The sequence below is a fragment of the Halichoeres trimaculatus genome, unplaced genomic scaffold (assembly GCF_033239565.1).
Source record: "Halichoeres trimaculatus isolate MK-OKI-2021-1 unplaced genomic scaffold, fHalTri1.1 fHalTri1_scaffold_17, whole genome shotgun sequence".
NCBI lineage: Eukaryota > Metazoa > Chordata > Actinopteri > Labriformes > Labridae > Halichoeres > Halichoeres trimaculatus.
In genome coordinates this window covers 27407630-27428736 of record NW_027437195.1, presented here as the reverse complement: position 1 = coordinate 27428736, position 21107 = coordinate 27407630, and the positions used below count along the sequence as shown (strand labels likewise).

Genomic DNA, 21107 nt, shown 5'->3' with positions numbered 1-21107 from the left:
TGTGGATGTTTTAAAGCATCTCTGACGGTGTTAACAGCTTGCGTCCAGTTGGACACTACTCCTGGGTCTCTGCCAGGGGTCTGCAACCTTTACTTCCTGTGAGACATTTTACCTCAGCTCACCTGGATTAAAGTCATTCCACAGCAACAAAATGTATGTTACTTTCACAATAAAGACACTGTAGTGTTTTAAATTCTAAACGTAGTTAAAATCTAGTTTATAATAATAAAGTTAAGTTTTTTTTCTTTATAAATAAAATTGTGTATGTGATGTCCAACTTTTTTATTTTATTATATTTTCTGATATTTTCAAACAACTTTGAAATTTTTAAGATATATTATAAAAAGATAATTCAAATAAATAGAAAACTTAAAAAAAATTATAAAAAGTTGTAAATTAAAAAATATATATATATATATATTAAAAGATCAAAATGGTTTGAAAAAAGTCATTAAGATAGCTCTTAATTTTGACATATTTTGTCACGTTTCAGTTTTTGAAAAAGAATTCCTCTTTAGCTTTTTGAAAATTTTTGCAACTTTTTAAAATTTCAACATAATTGATATTTTGCTCATTTTTGAAATTTTGATTTTTTTTTGATTTTTTTTTTAAATAAATTTTTGCATTTATTAAATTTATTTTTGTCAACATTTGCTAATTTATTAAAAATAATAAAAAAAAAAAACATTTGTTTTAACATTTTAATTTTTCACAACTTTTTAAAATTTTAATTTAAAAAAAGTTTTTTTTCCAAATTTTTAAAATTTTAAAGTTGATTGGAAATATCTGCAAATAAAATGCAAATAAAAAAAGTTAGACATTACATGCACAATTTTATAAATTAAGAAAATATATCTTAACTCCTATAGATTTTAATTCCATAGATTTTAACTATGTATAGATTTTCATACACTGTGTTTTTATTGTTGGGATAAAGTAGATTTTGTGGCTTTGTAATGACTCTAATTCAGGTGAGCTGAGATTAAATGGCTCCTTTGAAAGTGAAGGTTGCAGACCTACTGTTAGCATTGTTTGGGCTCACTGTCAGCAATCATCACTCTGTGACTCCATAGTAGTTTAACATCTCCTACATTTATAATTATAATTTTAAAAACAGGATCATGTCTCCACCTTAGCTTCTCGATAACGTCTCCTTCTCCAAACCACTCTTTTTCTGAATGGTGAGCTTCAGGGTTACATTTCAGATAAACGACACCACCCACTGTTTCTGGTCAAGTACTGGCAAATGAATTGATATGGGTTGATGTGGTATTTCTTTATGGTGAGATTACAGTTTGTTGTGAAGCTGTTACACTGGCAGGTCTGAAGATCTTAATTACACCTCTCTGTACCTGAGTGTCGCTGCTCCTCGTCTCTTTGCTCTTTTTTTATCCTGTATTTTCCTTTTCTCCTGCTGCGATATGACAGATGGTAGTTTCACGCACAGTTTTCTCAGCTCTGCTCTTATATTCAGAAAACAAGGTAAAAAGGACATTAATATTTCTTATAACTAATGTTTGAGTGCTACAGACAGGAACAGGGAGGTTTATTTTCTTTTAGGAGAGAGTGTTTTCAGTGTTTTTCTTGTCGTGGTGGAGGGTCTGGAGAAAAATGATGCCAAACTTCACAGATCATAAATTCCTTTTTGTCGATTTGTTTTAATCACTGTCTATGTAAATAAGCTCGCTTTGACAAAGGAATGGAAGAGAAGCTAGATAAGAGTTGAAGATGTGATGAATGAAAAACAAAAGTCTGACCCCTTTTTTTCCCCGTGGGCTTGTTTGCTCACACGAATCATGTTCATTTCTCAAAGCCAGAGCTGTGTATTGATGATTTATTGTTAAAACAGCAGCGTGTCAGAGGTGAGATGGTGCACAAAGCTCTGCTATCCCAACATGTGTCGGAGTATTTGTTATTTCTCTGCGCTGTGTGCTGCTGCTGTGGCCGCCGCTGCTGCTCTGACTGCGGTGTTTCCAGCAGGACGATCCGTCCCACCACAAGCTCATTTGTCTGCATCTGAACTCTTCCCCCTGTCAGTTCTTTTGGTGTGTGTGTGTTGTTATGCTGCCTGTGTGCAAGTGCAGGATCAACAGCTGAAAATTGCTGCACCCTCAGAGGCATGCAGGCAGAACACACACACACATGCACGCACACATGCACAACCTCCTAATGACCTTCTCTGTTCAAAGATGCATGAATGTTCTCAGAATAATCAGCTGCAGGAATATTGTGAAAGCATCACCAAACTGCACGATTCTGAGGTGTAGCTGACTCGACGTCCGTGTGGATGTGAATTTACCTTTTAACAGAAACATATTCTGCACATTAATGTCTCTTTAACAGCTTATTTACATATTACAGATCTATCACAAACAGAACTGTACAGCCCTGCTTTGCAAGTCTAATTGTCCCTGTGGATTCTGTAATAAATTCATCATTTCATCTCTTATAAGGTGGAATATGAAGCTGTGCTCCCTGACAGCATCCAAGCAGAGCCTGAATCCCAGTTTTCCTCACTGACCACCTCTTTGTAGTTTTTCCTCGTGGAATCAGGAAATATTTACATCTCCTTGTTGAGAGACTTTGTGATTAAAACCCTTAAAGCTCTAAAAAAGAAATATTTTACTCTTAAAATAATGTGTCTGCAGCAGTTGTAGGGGGAGATTCAGGAGCTGCAAGCACAGCTAACTTTAGCTCCTCACTGCATGACTCAAATCCTTCATCAGGTCAAATGACGTACAGGGTGTCGATAATGTCTCTTTACGATTTTAAAAAAGCAGAGTGTGTATCATGGTTTATTAAAAAAATCAGCTTGGATAAAGAGGAGTTGACGTCTAAGAACATCTGAGAAAAACATAGATGGTGTAAGGCGAGTCTCTTTTTTCACACTCTCCTACAAAAACTCTCCTACAAAATTAATTCTCCTATCGAAAAAACCCCAAAACTTCACTTTCTACTCCTCATTTTTCAACAGTACCCACAAAGGAGTCTGGCGCCCTGGAGTAGCCGAGTGGTCTAGGTCGTCCCCTTTCCTGCTCTATTCACTGTCTTGTCCTTTACAATTGACCTATGGATAAGCCACGCCCCCTCTGCTCACTCAGTCAAACATTCAGTGACAGGCACGATGGCAGGTATCACAGTTGCCTTTAACGTGACAGGATAGGACAGTGGATATGGTTGGAAAGGTGGCAAAAAAAAAATGCAAAAAATTGCAAAATATTTTGAACCTTCAGAAATTTGCAAAACTCAAAAAAAATTGAAATTTTCAAAAAAGTTGATTTCAAAAAAATGATATAAAAAAAACATTATTAATTGTAAAAATTGAAATAAAAAAATTAAAAATATACCCCAGAATATTCAAAATTTACAAAATTAAAAAAAAAAGAATTAAAAAAAAAAATAAAAAATTTTTGAAAAAAAAAGTGAAATTTCAAAAGTTGCAAAAATGTTAATATTTTTCAAAGCATATCCAAAATTAAGGTACAGGTTACAGACCCTTAGTCATGAGGAAAATATAACATCCCTTTTACCATCTTTACCAAGAGTGTGCCTCGGTCTTTTCGGAGCTACAGTATTTACACTGAATCATTCAGCACAACATTTAACAACCTTTGTTATCTCAGCTATTACAGATAAACTAATAAAGCTAAGCTCCAGAAGCTAACGTTAGCTTAACTAGAGCCCTTTGGACAACAGCTAACAATGATGTTCGATAACCAAAGAACAAAACAGGCCAATGAACTCCCAACAAACAAAGAGACATGATGAACAACACAGCTAGGAGCTAACGTTAGGCTAACTTTGGCTAATGTTAGAGAAATTCCCAAAGAGCTGACAGAGCTGATGTTGGTCTACTGCACAACTTTATGCAAAACACCGTTTGACCATATTTAGCCACAGAAAAACCTAATAAAACTGAACAAAAACTGACTTTCTGCAATGCGTTTCAATGGACGTCCAGGCAGAGACTGTCTGAGTGAATGGGAATAGCTATATGCACTGTGATTGGCTCAGCACGTTTGTGGGCGGGACTTGGCCAGAGTACAATTGAAAGGCATAAAAAGCCCCATTCCTTTCCTGCCACCAAAAACTGCTCCTAAGACGATTCTTGAAATTAAACTAGGAGTCATTAAAACAATATCTTAACTTTATACTGTTTTGTCTGATTTGGAAGTTTCATCTGTCTATCGTCAGGGAAAACTGGGAGAGTGACCAAACAAAAAACAAGTATCTCTGATGATCAATGGATCAAGATATGCAAGTTTATATCACACATTCTGGTCATGTCCTAGCTTTGCACCCTACTGGTCAGCTATTTTTGACTTCTTCTCAAACATTAGAGGTCAAACTATTCGGCCATGTCCCTTTCTGGGTCTTCTTGGTGCTGTTGGGTGAAGGTACTTAAACAAAAGTACATACCGGTATGTGTCGTGTTGCCTACTCTGACTTTGTGGCCAGGCATCTCTTCTTACAAAAGCCCCAAAACATAACTCAGAACATAGTGGTCTGGCAAAAGCAAATGCTAAAAAACATCTACTAACATGGGGCTGTAGTCCTCTGCAAGTCTTCCTTTTATCCCCCCAGTGTCCGTCTCTTTCCAGCTGTTTTATGATTTAAAGCAAAACAACTTGTTTGTGTTTGCTGATGTGCGAGTTTGGCACAGAATTGAAGAGAAAAAGAAAATAGTCAAAAGCTTCGTGAAGATCCACAAAATCCAGCTGGACTGACAGGACTCCGAGTCTGCCTGTTGTTGTTTTTTCACTCTTAAAGCTTCACTATAAATTCAGATACTGTGCACTCTGTGTACTCTGCTGCAAACCCGGCCAACGGACTGCAAAGCGCCCAGGTGTTGAATTTTTTGGAGGTGTATGTGTTAGCCTCTGCGTGACCCACATCAACCTGTAACACCTTTCGCCGTGCAGACCCACAGAGACGTTATTGTGCAGATTGTAGCGTCAGAAAGCACAGAGATGTTAGATTACCGTCCAGGATTTAACATGAAACACATTTCCCGTGGTGCATTCACCCATGGGACCTGCTGGGAAAACGACCGGGCACATTCAGCGAGCGCAAAGCAGACGTCTGAAATAATTTAGCGGGCTCTGCTACCAACATATTTACAGAGCAAGCTGAGAATAAAACGTCCTTTTCTGTCAGATCTGCACAGACTCACACATCCTGAGGGGCATAAACAAATAAGAATCCCCCTCTGTTACGACATAGTTACACCTCACACACACACACATTCAGGTCTGTGTGCCACTTCCCTCAGCTACCTGTGTGACAGCTTGTGTATCCTGCCAGTTTGAAAGGTAAGCCTCGGAGAGACGGTGCACAGAATGATTGTGTAAAATGGGTCAGAGCCTGAATATCATTACTGCCCTGCTCCCCATGTGTGTGTGTGAGAAACTGTGAGGATTCTGTGTGTGAAAAGGGTGAAAAGTGTGTGTATACAGTAGCAAGTGAGTGTGAAAACTGTGTGTGTCACACTTATGCAGCACCGCCACTTGGGGCGTTAAGCTGAACTCTCCAGAGGATAAAGACCAGCATGGGAAGGGATTGAACGTGTGTGTCACAAGGTGTGTGTGAGTGTGAGTAAATTGAGAGGCAGTGTCAGAGGGTGTGAAACCATGGCATGGCCCACTTTCCTGTCCGGCTTTAGGAATCCGAGGAGGGAGAGGAGTTATCTGTATTCAGGTGATGCCGCCGTGTTCTCCATATCCATATCCCGCGTGGAGGTAAACCCATGAATATTGTACGAGGCGAGCTGCTGCGGCAGATCCGGCCGGTGTTTACAGGCAGGGGAACTCATCCCCACATATGGATGAGATGCTGATAAACAGGAGATATTGGCATTACAGAGTCAGGTGTGTCAGGCGGCCCGCTGAGACAGGAGAGCACCACCAGCGCCGCCAACACGAATCTCCACCCAGCACTTGATATCCAGCCGCGGCTCTGCGCAGCATTGTCATGAAATTGTGCGCGGTGGGGGAATTTGGGAGAGGGGTATCCAATTTCTGCCTGCAGATCAGTGTGTGTATCTCCTTTTTTTTTTTTTTTTTTACCACAAACGAGAGCAGAAACAGCAAAGCCTCTGTTATCCAAGTCTTTCAAAGCGCCGTGTGTTCACTGGGATTTCGCAGGCTTGTGTGATTTGTAATGCTTGTTTTTTTTTCTTCTCCACAGTCCGTCCCCAAACCCATCGCCCTGGAGCCTTGCTTCGGAAACAAAGCGGCCGTGCTCTCCATCTTTGTGCGGCTACCCAGGGGCACCGGCGGCATCCCTCCTCCCGGACAGTCTGGTAAGACGCAGCGGCTGAATCCTCTCCCACTGCCTCGTCTCTTTGATTGATTGTTGAGTCCCTTCATACACTTTGGTAATAACAAGAGGAAAGTGCTCTTACTCACACTCTGCTCCTCTAACTTGTTTTACCAACCTCTCAGAGTCCTGGTGGAGTTTTTACACCAAGCGAGGTGACAAAAATGAGAATCTGTCCTCACCAGGTGAAAGGTGTCTGGATACATGGAAACACCAAAGCTGACAAAAAAAACATTTTCTTCCTCTTGTAAAAACATTTTGTCCTGAAGTCACCGTCGAGTGCAGACAGACAGCCTGAGGAGTCCTCAGAGTGTGCCAGACCAGCTCCAGAGTTCTTCATTACTCCAGAATAAGACCAGGAAATCCTCTTTGACAGATCTTACTTCTCACTGATTTTGTGGTGAGCAGTAGGGATGGGTACCGAATTAGGTACTCTTATAGGTACCGACCCTTAAAAGTACCATGTTTAGGTACCTAGATGCATCCTTCTGACTGTGAGGGAGTGGAAGAGCAGCCGATTTTCCATGCTGGACATGAACACAGCATTGCAAGGTTATATAATAAAGAAAAAATATGTTAAATTGAAAAAAAACTTTATACTTTAATGTTAAAGAAATTGGTATTTTTCACCACATACCAATTCTGTATCGTTTCAAATGTGAAAGGTTCCCATCCCTCGTGTGCAGCAGTGTACACTGCAAAAAACTGAAATCTTATCAAGTGTTTTTCTCTTGTTTTTAGTAGAAATGTCTTTTTAGACTTAATACAAGCCCAATTCACCTGAACTGTCTTATTTCAAGTTATTCAAAGACAAAAATGAGGTCTAAACCGCCTGTAACAAGTAAGACGAGAACAAGAAATCTGCAAATGGGGTAAGAAATATGTGTTTGTCAAGATTAGAACAATGTCTTAATACAATCACATTTCTCTTGATAAGATTTCAGTTTTTTTTGCATTGTATAAAGTATTTGAAAGCCATACTTGAATTAAAGTGATGATATCTCACTTGAAATCTACTCCTGAAAAAGTGAAAGTCACCCACTAAAAAAAATAGTATAGAATAGAACTTTATTGCCATTGTAACAGGTATAATGAAATTGAAGTCACTGCAGCAATCAAGAAAACAAAGTAAGAAAGTTAATAGAAAGTGCAAAAAAGGTCCATAAGAAAACAGATGCTGACAGCTTGTCCATCATTGTCCAGTCAGCCAGCCTCCACCTCCACAGGGTCCAGGACTGAGCTTCTTCAGCAGTCTGTTCAGTCTCTGTCTCCTGCATCCTGTCTGCTCACAGCAGGCGAAGCTCTTCCAAAGTGGTGTTGGTGTCTGGTGTTAGCTCCGTTAGCCATGTCTGTGAATAGCATGATGCTACTCTGCCTTCTGGTATTCCCTCTGTTGCTGGGTTAGCATGGCTGGCTCGTCCATCTTATTGTAGACAGATCTTACGTGCGTCATTCTCACCTTGTGGGGAAACATTGGGCCTAGCACCAGTTAGCATTGACATGCTACAGGCTGCTAACTGCTGATTTCACATGTAAACAACCCAGCCATGGTTACATGCAGGATCTCCAGACCAACACAGGAGAAAAAGTAGTAAAAATATCACTGAAGACAAAACCAGTTTGGTGTCCATGAGCAAAAAATGAGTCATACAAAGTAATGATCCACTCCAAATACAAAGATTATGAAAAAGAGACAAAAAAAATTACAAGAAACAGGCAAAGAAGAGAGAGCTGCTGCAAAAGGCAGCCATAGCTGTGTTTTTCATCAAACACAGGAGGCCCCTCACCCTACAGGATGAACCTTTAATCCCAACTAAAGTGAATCGTCCGTCTCCCTCTGAAGCACACTGCAAAAAAACTGAAATAATATCAAGTGTTTTTTTGTCTTATTTCAAGTGAATTTTCTCTTATTATACTTGATAAGAGCTGCATTCACCAAACCATTCCAGAAAAATGTCTTTTTATAAGTTATTTACAGGTGAAAATAAGGTCTGAATTGCTTGTAGCGAGTAAAAGTTAGGTAACGTATAGATCCCCCCCAAACTTAAGTACTGTAACAAAGTATTTTTACTTTATTCCTTTACACCACTACTTCAGACTTTTACTCAAGTATTTTTTAAGTGGGTGACTTTCACTTTTTCAGGACTAGATTTCAAGTGAGACATCTTTTCTTTTACTCAAGCATGGCTTTCAAGTACTTAATACAACACTGGAGACCAGAGACAGGAACAGGCCCTGCTGCTGCACTTTGAGTCTCACCTGTGTATTTGAGCAGGACATAAGCAAATTCAGCAGGTTTGACAATGAAATCATGGACATTACTGGAAACAAACAGAAAACCACCTTAAAGCACAAGCAGAGAACTTGAAGTGCCTTCAATTTACATACCATAAATGGATTTGTGTTCAACCTGTCCATTAGCGTTTCAAAACAAACGATTTTGGTCCTGCTAATCTCTTTAAACCATGGATTATGAACAGGCAAATCAATAAAAGTGAGACTATTTCAAGATCACTCAGGAAGTCCTCACAGGGCCTTTAATAAGGGGAGAATTAGAGCACAATTAAATGGTGGGGGGTTAGAAATGACTGTGTAACACAGTAAATCTCTCCACTTTAATGATTTTTGTGATTAAAATTAGATTAATTGCAATGATTTCATCATAAAGCTCAAAATTAATTAGATTGTATTTTTAACGGTCAGAGATAATTAAGCTGTGGAGGTCACACGAGGCTCCTGACACCATTACCTCCACATCTACCAGTGTTTACTCCCCCAGAGATGTTTCATACTGAAAATCTATGAATGAATCTTTCAGGTAGATCCTCCTGCACCATCCTCAGTGCGCTGATCGCTGCGTCAGCTCCAGAGATGTCTCTCTTCACTGCAAATAATGAAATCTTACCAAGTGTTTTTATCTTATTCTAAGTAAAAATGTTCTTATTATACTTGATATGAGCCACATTCACCTGATCATTCCAGAAAATTTCTTGTTTTATGTGATTTAAAGAAAAAAATGAGGTCTATATAACAAGTAAAAAATTTAAAATGTAAAATTTATTGGTAGTTAAACTTTGACCCCCAAAATATCTTGCTTTTTTTTTCAGCAAGTTGGCCTTGCATAACTGCTGTTACTTGTTGTTAAGTGTCAATAAACCTCCCTTTAGCTTTATTTATTCTTTCAAACCTTATTCCTTCTCAGCTCACATAATTTCTGTAAAAATGCAAACTACAACTGTTACGGTTGGGTTGCCAACAACAGCTTAAAGTCACAATGAGGTCTTAAAACTTTTTGAAATGTTTTTTTATAAAGTCTTATAAAGTTATTGAAATCAACCTCAGGATTTCAGCGTACACCCTGCTTTATACAAGTCTTTTGTTCCATTGCCCGATTTTTTAAGCTTGTTCCAAGCAATCCAGACCTCTTTTTTGTCTTTAAATAGCTTGAAATGAGACATTTTCCTGGACTGGTCCGGTGAGTGTGGCTCATATTAAGTCTAAAAAGACATTTTCTACTAAAGATAAGACTAAAACGCTTGGTAAAATTTCATTTTTTGCAGTTTAGTATCTGCTGCAATGAGGATTACAACCTCAGCTTTTGCATTAAAACCATAGACTATATATAGAGTGGATAGCGTGGCTCCGCCATTTATCATTGTACGGTTTTGAAGCCAAAATACCACTGTCTTAGGCGCCACAATTGTAGCAGTTTGCAGCCAGATTCTGCGCAGTACGGACTGTGAGGGATTCTGGGAGAATCTGAGTGGAGCTGGGTGACAAAAATAATATTTAATTTTTTTCTTTCGAGAGTCTAATCACTTCCTGACTCTACTTCCCGACATTTTTTACAATCCTCGATAAAAATACATGAGAACGGCAGCTGTCAATCATCGTTAAACTTTACTAAAAGCCTCGTTTTTAACCCTGTATAATTAATGAAAATGAAACTTTTCAGAAAAAAAGAGGACTTGAATACAAGACAGCCAAATAATATCTTCAAATCACCACAACAATTGGACGTGAAAAACATTTCTACAAGGTGTATTAATTTTTTCTAAGTTTGACCACAGCCCATCTGAAATGGCTGGAAAGCCATATTTTTAAACCGATACTGCAGCCAGTCACCAGGGGGAGCAGTTTTTGCGGAGACCTCACCTCGAGCCGAGTGAGCGGACGACCATTTTTTTTTTAGTCTATGATTAAAACCATCAGATCAACATGCAGACCTGCCAAATACCACTGTTAAGAGGATCCAAGATATGAATACATGTGTTTATTGAAAAGAGCCCCTTACTTAGCTATGTGCATGAACTTAAAATGCTTAAGTCAACTTAAAAATCATTTTTACACTGCAAAAAATGAAATCTTAACAAGTGTTTTTGTCATATTTTCAGCAGATCATGTCTTTTTAGACTTGATATGAGCCACATTCACCTCATTTTTGTTTTTCAACAACTTGAAACAAAACATTTCCCTGGACTGACAAGTTGAATGTGGCTTATAACAAGTCTAAAAACACAAATTTTACTTAAAATAAGATTTAAAAAAAAAACACTTGATATGATTTCAGTTTTTTGCAGTGTATCTTCCTCCATCTCATCAGATAAAGATGAAAACGAACCTTTCTCCACAAACAGAGCTGGAATTGTATTTCCATTCCAAATCCCGGGACATAGAGAGCTGAGAATGTAGCACAGAAATGAGGGATTATGGGATATGTGGTCCATAATCACACACCTAGAGTAAAACCGAAGCCTGGAATCTTCCGATCATGATCTCGTTTGTTTGCAGTAATTATTTCACGGCTGCACCATTAACGTGACAGGGATGTATTGATTTGGAGCGATGCTGCAGATAATGTAGCAGGCTGCAGCGCTCTCCCTGCGTTCCCTCGTAAATTTCCCCTCCTCTCCTCCTCTGTCCTCCTCTCTGCTCAGGCTGCAGCATGCTTGTTGCTTCCCCACTCATCTGTCTTTTCTCCATCTTTCAGTCTGCGTGTTGTCGAGCAAAAACACGCCAGAGCTCTTTTCTCTGGCGCTCTTGACTTTTTACTCCACTTCTTCATTTTTCTCCTCTCGGTTTGGAGAGCAGTCTTTTTTTATTTGCCTCTCCTTGCTCTTTCTCTTCCTTCACTCTCTCCCGGACAGTCTGATAGCACCGAGAATGGAGCCATTACTTCCTTTCATCCTCCTCTCTGTCTGGCTTTCTTTATATTCCCATTCGTCCTTCATCTGTTTCCCTTCTCCTTCTTCCTGTGACAGTCTGATAGCACTCAGGACTAAACACTTTACTTGCCTCTACTCAAAGTTTTTCCCTCCTTCTTTGAGTCCTTGAAGAAGACAGAGGGAGAAAAAAGCAGAACTTAACTTGTTTCTTTTTCCCCCTCCTATGTTTTACAGCCTCTTTGCCGCCCACAGTTAAGTCCCCAGACCTTCACAGAGCCCGGGGCCCTTATTAATTACCACTTAGTCCTTTTGTCATTACAAAACTGCCTGGGCTCTCACCGGAGCTCTCCCTCGGGCTGCTTTTTGTTGAGACCATGTAAGTGTGTGCCTGCGGTTTCCTCATGCCCACAGGCTCTTGTGTTAAAACGCTTTTAACTCACTTCCCATCCAGTCACGTTCGATTTTAAGTCCTCGGGCGGCGGCGGCTGTCTGTCGTCAGCGTCACAGCATCCACAGCATCACAGCACATCTGTTTACAGTCCCTCCAGCATGGCCGCTCTCCAAACAGCCGGGAGGAGGTCAGCACTGTGGATTACCCCTGATTTTTATCAAGCATCCTGCACCCACTCCTCCATCAAGAAGCGAGCTAATAGCTGCAGCAGGTTGAGCCGAGGACTCTCAGGCTGTACGATCCTGGCTCCAGCTTCTCCCCTTGGAACGGGAACATGGCTGCAGGCTGTGTGCACTCCACCAGGATAAACGCATCCATCATTGGAGATAAATGGAGTTTATTGGAATTTCATGGCTCAGAAAGTATTAATAAATGTTAATGAAGTGTGCTGTAAGTTAACGATTGCCTGCACCGCTAATCTACGATCCCACCACCAGCTGAATGGAAGGCTACGAGGGGGATTGTGTGAGTGTGGGGGTGCGTGATCCAATTTTACACTTCACATTGACTCTAATAGGGTCTCAATGAGCGGGGTGTCTTTAGTGACAGTGTTGACTGACAAGGCTCCTCCGTGATGCCTTCAAAGGAATGAGGAAGAGAAGCGAAATGCACCAAGAACACAATCACAGCTGAAAATCAATAAAAGACAATCAGAGGAGGGAACGGAAAAATGAACAGGCTGGTGGACGAGACGTACAGTTAGGAGAAGTGGACTGTCAACAAAAAGATAGAGGTTAAGTCTTTCAGCTGCCACACTCAGTCCTCAGTGTGAGTGATGTCTCTGTGTGCGCACACCTGAGACTGAAGTCTCCTTACTGCAAACCTGTAGGGTTTGTTTACGGTCCCATCTACCAACTCCATCCTCACCAATCAGAGCTAACGTAGCCTCACTCTTCATTTTATTGATAGACTCTCAAGTTTGAACAGACCACTGCAGAATAACTGCTGACTGTGGGTTGGAGTCAACATTAGCACAAACAGTTTAGCCCATGTTTTAGGCTTTAAATTGTTTTTTAGTCCTTAGCTTGTGTTTAAGCCTTTAGCTTGCTTTTTAGCCTTTAGCTTGTTTTTTTTAGCCTGTAGCTTGTGTTTTAGCCTTTAGCTCGTTTTTTAGCCTGTAGCTCATATTTCAGCCTGCAGCTCTTTTTTTAGCCCTTCACTTTTTTTTCCGTTTCAGCTCGTTTTTTTTAGCCTATAGCTTGTTTTTTGGCCTGTAGCTAATTTCTAGCCGTTATCTTTTTGTTTTTTCTAACCTTGAGCTTGTTTTCAGCCCCTAGCTTGTTTTGTAGCCTGTACCTCTTTTTTTTTTAGCTCTTCACTTTTTTAAGCTTTAGCTCGTTTTTTTAGCCTGTAGCTTATTTTTTAGCCTGTAGCTCTTCTTTTTGCCCTTCCTTTTTTTTTTCGCTTTGGCTCGTTTTTTTTTTTTTTTTTTTTTTTTTTTTTTTAAGCATTTACCTTGTTTTTTAGCCTTTAGCAAATTTCTTAGCCTTTATCTTGTTTTTGTTTGTTTTTTTAAGCCTGTAGCTCATGCTCTATCTCTCCCCTGTTTATCTTTCTTCTGCTCTTTTGTCCTTTTTCTGTCTAACAGTTTGACTACAGTGTCCACCATCACTACAAAATTTATCACAGAAATCGTTTACTTTCAGTCTTTGGTGAGGTTCATTTTGTCCCAGAGCTAAAAGTTAAAAAAAAGTGGAATTACTGTGAACTACACTCTAAAAATAAAAGGTGCTGACCCAAAGCATATTAGGTTCTTCAGCTTGACCTCATTGGAAAACCCCTTTTGGTCCCTGTCGGAACCCTTTAATCAGGATCCATGTGAAGAGAGGTTCTGATGGGACTGTTGCCTTGTCTATTTAAATCTCTCATACACACACCCACACACACGCACACACATGCACATCTACACACTAAACATAAAAGGGAGATATGTTGATTCTTTTTTTTTTTTTTTTTTATGTTAAGTTGAGTTTAGAGGTTTTTGAAGGACACCTGTAACTGATTTTGCATTTTTCCTTTGAGCTACAGTATGTTAACAGGGAGATTGGTTACTGGTGTGTTTCTTTCTCGAGTGCGAGTGTAATTAGCGGCACCTGTGGGAAGGTGTGAAAAGAGGCTAGTGTCACAGAGTGGGGTGAACCTCTCCAAAGCCATGGCCTCGAGAGGAGAGTTGAGGAGATGTCTCCATGAGGAGCTCTTCATTACAGTGTTTTTGCCTGTTGTTAAAGCCTGTTTGCAAAATAAAAGGGATATTTTATAACATGGTCTATCTGGACATGCTCTGTGACAGTCCACCTGGAACCCTTCCAGAGGGTTCTGAAAAGAACCCTGTAATAGTGCAGTGGTTTCACTGAAAACCCTTTCTGAGGGTTCAATCCAGAATCCTTTAACCCTCAAAGGGTTTTATCTAGAAACAACACACAGAGCTTGTTATAAAGTTTTCACCAATAATCATCTTGTCTTGATCTGATTTGATTTATTGATTTTGCACAATTGAAAAAAAACATACAGCAAAAAATATATATAACAATGGCAGAGAGATGCAAAAAACCCAAGAGGCTTATCTAAAAAAAAATCTTTTTTAAAAGTTACTTCACCCCAAAATGCAGAAAAAAAAGTTAAAGTAATACCAACAATTCCAAACTAATATTAACAAAATATGTTTGACAAAAACAATACTGAAGCATGTGATATAGTATGTATGAGTATCTATTTCTTCTATGTAATATTCTCTTTAACCAAACTTCTAAAAAGTGCTTCTTTGCATTTTAGGGTAATGGTTTTGTCAAAGTTTTTCTTTTTTTTCTGACAGCGTTTTGTAACCGTGAGTGAGGAGGAAACAGTGGATATGCTGTGCATTTAGATGTTGAACAGGGGAGCACAGACTGTCTGTGCTTCACGGCACAGACAATTTGATACTGGCTAACATAGCGTAGCCTATCTCAACTAGTTGTGTTATTAGCACGTATTGTGTTAGGTGTAAAGAGAAGAAAAAGGTTTCACCACCAAGTGTTTAGATGAGTCCAGGATGTGCAGGCTTGTCAGTGTCTGTTTTGTCATGTGGAGTGAAGCTCAGATCTTCACTTCTGTAGATGTGAAATATTGATGATCTCCACCTCAGCCCCGACCATCATTTGTTGTCTTCACCTTCTTTTCCTTTCAGGATTGACTTCCTCAACAATCTATTACTGTTTCCTGTGAATGTGTTAAAGGCCTCTCTTCCTTTGCTCCCTTCACTGTCAGGACTCACTATTTAAACCCCGCCCCCTGACCATTCTCTGTCTGCGTGTTTGTCTGCAGGTCTGGCGGTAGCTAGCGCGCTGGTGGACGTCTCTCAGCAGATGTGTGTGGGCTACAAAGAAAAGTCCGGAGGCCTGAGGAACCGCAAACAGCAGCCCACTGCACAGCCCTCCACCTGTATCTGACCACGCCCACTCCACCTCCTCATCCACCACCCACACCCAAAGCTCTCCCATCAGTCCCCCCACTCGGCCCCCTCCCGCAGAGACTTCTGCCAGCTCCGCTCTGGCAGGGAGAGGTGCATGCTGGGATAACGGACTGGAACACTTTGGTGAGGGGCCGAGTCGCACGGCAGACTGGAGCCTCCTCCTACGGGAGCTGTGGGGCCCAAAAAACTGAGAGACAGAGACTGGACGCAAAGAGGGGGAGCAGAGGAAGGAGGGAGGGACGGAGCGGGTGTGTTCTTCACCCTTCCCCCTCTAAAAGAAAAGAAAAAAAAATAAGAAAGAACATTTTACATTTGTCGACACCGCCTCGTTAGAGTCGAGGCGGCCACGGCTTGCTGCTAGAAGAGATCCTCGTCTCGTAGTTTTTGAGAAATCCAGAGACTTTGCAACCTGATATATTCTCATTTCTCTTAAGTTATTGTCGTTCTTTGTTTTGTATTGTTTTATTTTGAAGGCAGGAACAAACTGGAACATGTTCAGCTGCAAATGCACACACACAGAATGACACAGAATGACACAGAATGAACAAACACACACTTCCAAAAAAAAACAAAACAACTTTCTAGTACCTATTCGTCGCCCGTTGTCACCTGCTGCCACGTTCACAGCTCTGCACTGAGGGCGGGTGTCAGAGGAATCCTGCACAGCTTGGCCTCCGTGCTAGCTAACAGCATGTTCAGTCTTCCTGTCATGAGGATCCGCTGTAGGAGGCCGGCCAAGCAGCCGAAGCCCGTCTAAAGAGTCTGTGACATTTCTAATCGCCGCTGTCTTCTCCGTCGCCCGTCTGCAGCTTAGTCTCCGCCTGTCTCGCTCTGCGTCTCCTCGGCCATCTGGCGGCTAAGCTACGCTAAGCTAGCTCACTTTCCAGCTTCTCTGGCTGCATGTCTGAGCACAAAACAAGACCACAGGAACATCTTATCCTTGTTGGCTGGCTGCGTCGTAAGCCAGGGACGATTGAACCTTTTCCAGCTAATTACTCCTTCCAGTTGCAATAAAACGCACAGGTGCACACACACACACACACACACACACACACAGGCTCCCTCACACACACCCTCTGGTGTTTAATGACTGTCCCTTTGGCAGCTCGTGTGAAACAAGCTTCCAGTAGATCTTCTGCCTCTGACTGAGTGATCTGATTAGGCTGATCAATGAGAGGGCCGAAATCCTCGGCCTCTAATCGTCTCTTTCCTCCTGCTGTTTGATTTTCTGATGCAGCGACTAACATCACATCTCACCTTAACTGGGCCAGCAGGTGTAAACATGAAGCACAGCCATTCATCCTCAGAGTGAGCCGCAACAATGCACAAGTATTAGTCAGTTTCTTTTTTCTTTTTTGCACTTTTTAAAAACTTTGACTTTGTCTGCTTTTATTGACAAAAGTTTTCATTTTTCCTCTTCATCCTCCCTGTGTGAGGCTGCTTTCTGTGTTTCCTTCTTCCATTCTTCCTCTCCTCCAATTTATCTGAAATCACTGCTCCATTTTTGCCTGTTTTTTTGTTGTTTTTTTTAAGCGAGGAGAAACGAGGAAACAAAACATGCTAAAATCTACTTTCCAACAGGCGAGTGCACAGAGAGCTCAGGTCACTGAAATTTATTTGAATTCTGGCTTTAATCTCAGAATGCAGAGAAAAGGTCACAGGGGGAAAAACTGCAGAACTCATCTTCCTTTAGGGAAACAGCCACTGATAAAAAAAGGGGATATTTTGACTTCTTTGGTGGAACTAGAGTCAGGATTATTTTTAAATCTTAAAATTCAGACTTTTTTTTTTCTCAGCATACTCATGTCTATAAAAACCACCCATTTCTAGCATGTAGCTCCTCCCATAATACTGGAGGTGCTAGCTTTGCTAACTGTAGCCATGCTTGAAATTTGACGTTTTCGGATCATTTCTGACTTTTTGCCGAGTCAAAAGTTTCAGTTTCCACCAAAGCCTGTATATAGAGTGGACAGCGTGGCTCCACCATAATCCATCCCCGAAAAAAAGAAAAAGACTGGTACCTGCCAATCGTTGTTAAGTCTTGTTTTTAACCTCAAATAACTAATAAAATGAAACTTTTCAGAAAAAAAGAGGACCTGAATACAAAGCAGCCAAATAATATCTTCAAATCACCACAACAATCAGACGTGAGAAACATTTCTACGAGGTGTATTAATTTTTTAAAGTTTGACCACAGCCCATCTGGAATGACTGGGGAGATTGATTTTTTTTTTTTTTTTTTTTTTACCTTTACTGCAGCCAGCCACCAGGGGGAGCAGTTTTTGTGGCGACCTCACCTTAAACATCTTGGACATTAGTCACTTTGAAACGTCCTCTGTCAGAAAATGAAGTCTAGAAATTTCAGTAGCATGATCATCTAATGCAAGTCCGAACATGCGTTTCCTTATCTGCATCTTTAAGATGGGATATGTACGGTGGCCAGTAGGTGCCAGGCTATGTGCAAACGCAACACAACAGAAGTTAATACAACTAATACAGTTAATGTAGCTTCTAAGGGGGATCTCTCTCCTGGTGCTTATGTTTCTATAATGTGAACCAGTAATGTGTCAGCTTCTATTTAGCTTTAGAGCGATTGTACTTTGCATTACGATCTTTTGGGTTGCTGATTCGATTTCAATTGCGATTCTAAGCTATTTCCATTTTTTGCGGTTTTTAGTTTGCTGCAATACCAGACCATGTGAAAAAGTTAAATGATGATGATAATGTCTACAGACTACATCAGGAGCCATATTTTCCCCAAAATGCTCATCACGTGAGTCAGAGAGAAACATTTCGCCCTCTGTTGGATGAAAATGGAACTTCATCCAGTTTATACACAAAGACTGAAATGAAGAATTTAAATTTGAACAAAAAAATGGATTTTGTAATGACGAGTCCAGATTTTAATATTGTAAAAAAAATCATCAGTTTTTTTCTCCCATACCTTAAATTTACCCATGATTCACTGCGCCATCTGACAAGATGGCGCAGTGGTCTCTAAGGGAAGTGTTTTTACCCCTCCCCCATTGGCCCTCAAAACAGAGGGGGAGAGGCTAAGGGGTACAACTGGGATTGGCCCTTAAGTATCAGTCATGCCATAACGTTAGCATCATAGCTATATTTATCACAGCTAAAGCTAAAAAAGAGAATGTTTTACTTCCTTTCGCAACTTCTTATAATTTCTGTTGTTCTTCTGTTGTAAGACTTGCAAATCATCTGACACCTACAGGCCACCATAGATTTTGAACCAGCAACAAGTGGTCGACAACCCCCTGATGGGAAAAGATAGTAACTCTTAGAAACTCTTGGCTTCATTTCGTGCTTCCTCCTGCGTGGAGTCGCTCCGGGCAGATCCATATTTTTACACCTCTCTCCTCTCTACATAAGCTTTACCAGCTCTTTGTACAATTTCATCTCAAATAACCGGTCGCATCTTTTCAGAAGTGTTACTTCCTTTTTGTCGATTGAGGAAAATGAGGGAAACCACAGAACAAAAAAAAAAAAACACAAGAGGCAAAGCAGAGAAACAAAAAGAGCTCGACTGCTTGTTGGAAACAGAGCTGTTGCTTTGAAATGTCACAGGTAATTTTATGTTTTCTGAGGGCATCACGGTGTCAGATCTCTGTTTCTTTCCTTTTTTATCTTCCCTCCTCCAGCACTGAATATCAAAGCAGGCATGTTTGCAGAATACGAGCAGCGAGCTATAACACCTGCAGCTCCCTGACTGGAGGCAGAGAGGCTGGGAGAAGGAGTGGAGCTCCTCCTGAGATATTAACTCCTCGCCCTCTGAGATGAGTGGTAATAGAACAATTTAATAACTCACATTTAGCCTTAAAGAATGCGTCATATTTAGCCGCAGCCTCTCACATGTGTTCGCAGCGGTGGAACTGCTCCGCGGCTGGTTAAAGGGCACACTTTTAGCTCTGGGAAAAGGTCAGAGCAGAAAGCATGAACAAAGTTGACATTCTGTAATTATAGAGAACTGGATGTGCTCACAACTCTACTCAGTGACCTCCAGTGAGCGGCGTAACATTATGGAGTCAGTTCTGCTCGTACTCACACTTCATCTTCCCTCTTTATCATCTGTCGGCTTCTGCTCTTTCTACCCGTTTTTGAGCTGGTGGAGGTTTTGATGTTCTCTTGGTCACTTTAGCGGAGATTTCATGTAAGAAAGGAAAAGATAATCATCAGCTGAATGGAGAAAATAAATTGGTTAGTGATGACTTTCAGAGAATCCTTCTCAATCAAACCGTTCCAGTTCGTCTAAAGCATCTTTCCAATTCAATTCATTTTTATTTATAGAGCATTTATAGGAAGGAACAGTACACTGTAAAAAATTTCACTGTAAAATAATGTTAAAACACTGGCAACCCTGCTTCCACACTGTGAAAAAAACTCACTCCTATCATGTGTTTTTTTTTATTTTCAGTAGAAAAAGCCTTTTTAGACTTTATATAAGTCCAGAAAAATGTCTTATTTCAAGTTATTTAAATATTAAAATGAGGTCTGAATTGCTTTTAAAGAGCAAAAATAAATCTGCTAATGGAACAAGAGAAAAGTTATTCATATTAAGACATTATTACAGTTTTAGGAAAATTTTCAAGCAATTTTTTCTAGATCCAAACCTAATTTTTGCCTTTAAATAACTTGAAAAAAGACATTTTTCTGATCTGATTAGTTGAATATGGCTCATATCAAGAATAACAAAACATTTTTTACTGAAAATAAGACAAAAACACTTGATAAGATTTCACTTTTTTGCAGTGCATTATTTTACCGTTATTAACAGCAAAGTAATTTGCTCCTCAGTCACGGTTACAACCGTGAGTATGGAGGGAACACATTGTATATGGGACGCTGCTGTACATTGGGATGTTACAGTGTAAGGGGCACAAGCTAAACTGAAAAAGAAAAACTAAACTAAACTAAATTTATTACTTTTTTCTCCATTTTAAAAATGGCCAACACACTTTAAAATCGTGGTACATAGTCTGTGCCATGTGGAGCACAGACAGCCTGTGCCAAACCCCTCTGTGCAACAGCTCAATGGTCATCAGAGTTTCATACACTGGGAAAAAACAAAATCTTATCAGTCCAGAAAAATTTCTTGTTTTAAGTTATTTTAAGACAAAAATGAAGGGTGAATCATTTATGACAAGTAAAAAAACAAATCTGCTAATGGAACAAGAGTTTCTTGTTTTAAGACATTATTGTACTTTCAAGGATTTTTGGGGCAAACCTCTCTTGTTCCGTTGGCAGATTTTTTTTTTTACTTGTTACAAGCAATTCAGACCTCACTTTTGTCTCTAAATACATTGAAACAAGACAAACAGATTTTACTTAATCTTAAAATAAGACAAAAACACTTGATAAGATTTCAGTTTTTTCAGTCTGTCTGTGCCATGTAGCACAGACAGTGCTACATGGCACGGACAGCCTGTGCCCCTTGCAGTGTAGCATCTCCATGTTCATCAGGGTCTCATATTCACTGTGTTCCCTCTTCACTCACGGTTACAAAACACCATCACAACAAATTATTTGCTGTTAAATAACAGTGGAACACTGGCAGCAGGGTTGATAGTTTTTTACTGTTATTTACCCACAATCACTGGGAGTTCTTTTTTAATCCAAAAATTTTAGAAAAATGTTTTCAACTGATGTGACATTTGGGATTCAAAACTTACTGGGGAACAAAAAACATTCCAGTTTATATGTTTTTTGACAT

The 21107-nt window shown here is 40.1% G+C and overlaps 1 protein-coding gene across 2 annotated transcripts in view; it reads left to right on the top strand.

Moving 5' to 3' along the window:
* atrn (attractin) overlaps positions 1-18332 on the top strand; it is a 226201-nt gene extending 207869 nt beyond the window's left edge. For both annotated transcript variants that reach the window (XM_074692049.1, XM_074692048.1), the window contains exons 28-29: positions 6187-6301; positions 15235-18332. In XM_074692049.1, the coding sequence (XP_074548150.1) occupies positions 6187-6301; positions 15235-15359 (240 nt within the window). In that variant the 3' untranslated portion in view covers positions 15360-18332. The remainder of the gene's footprint in view (positions 1-6186; positions 6302-15234) is intronic.
* Positions 18333-21107: the final 2775 nt, after the last annotated feature.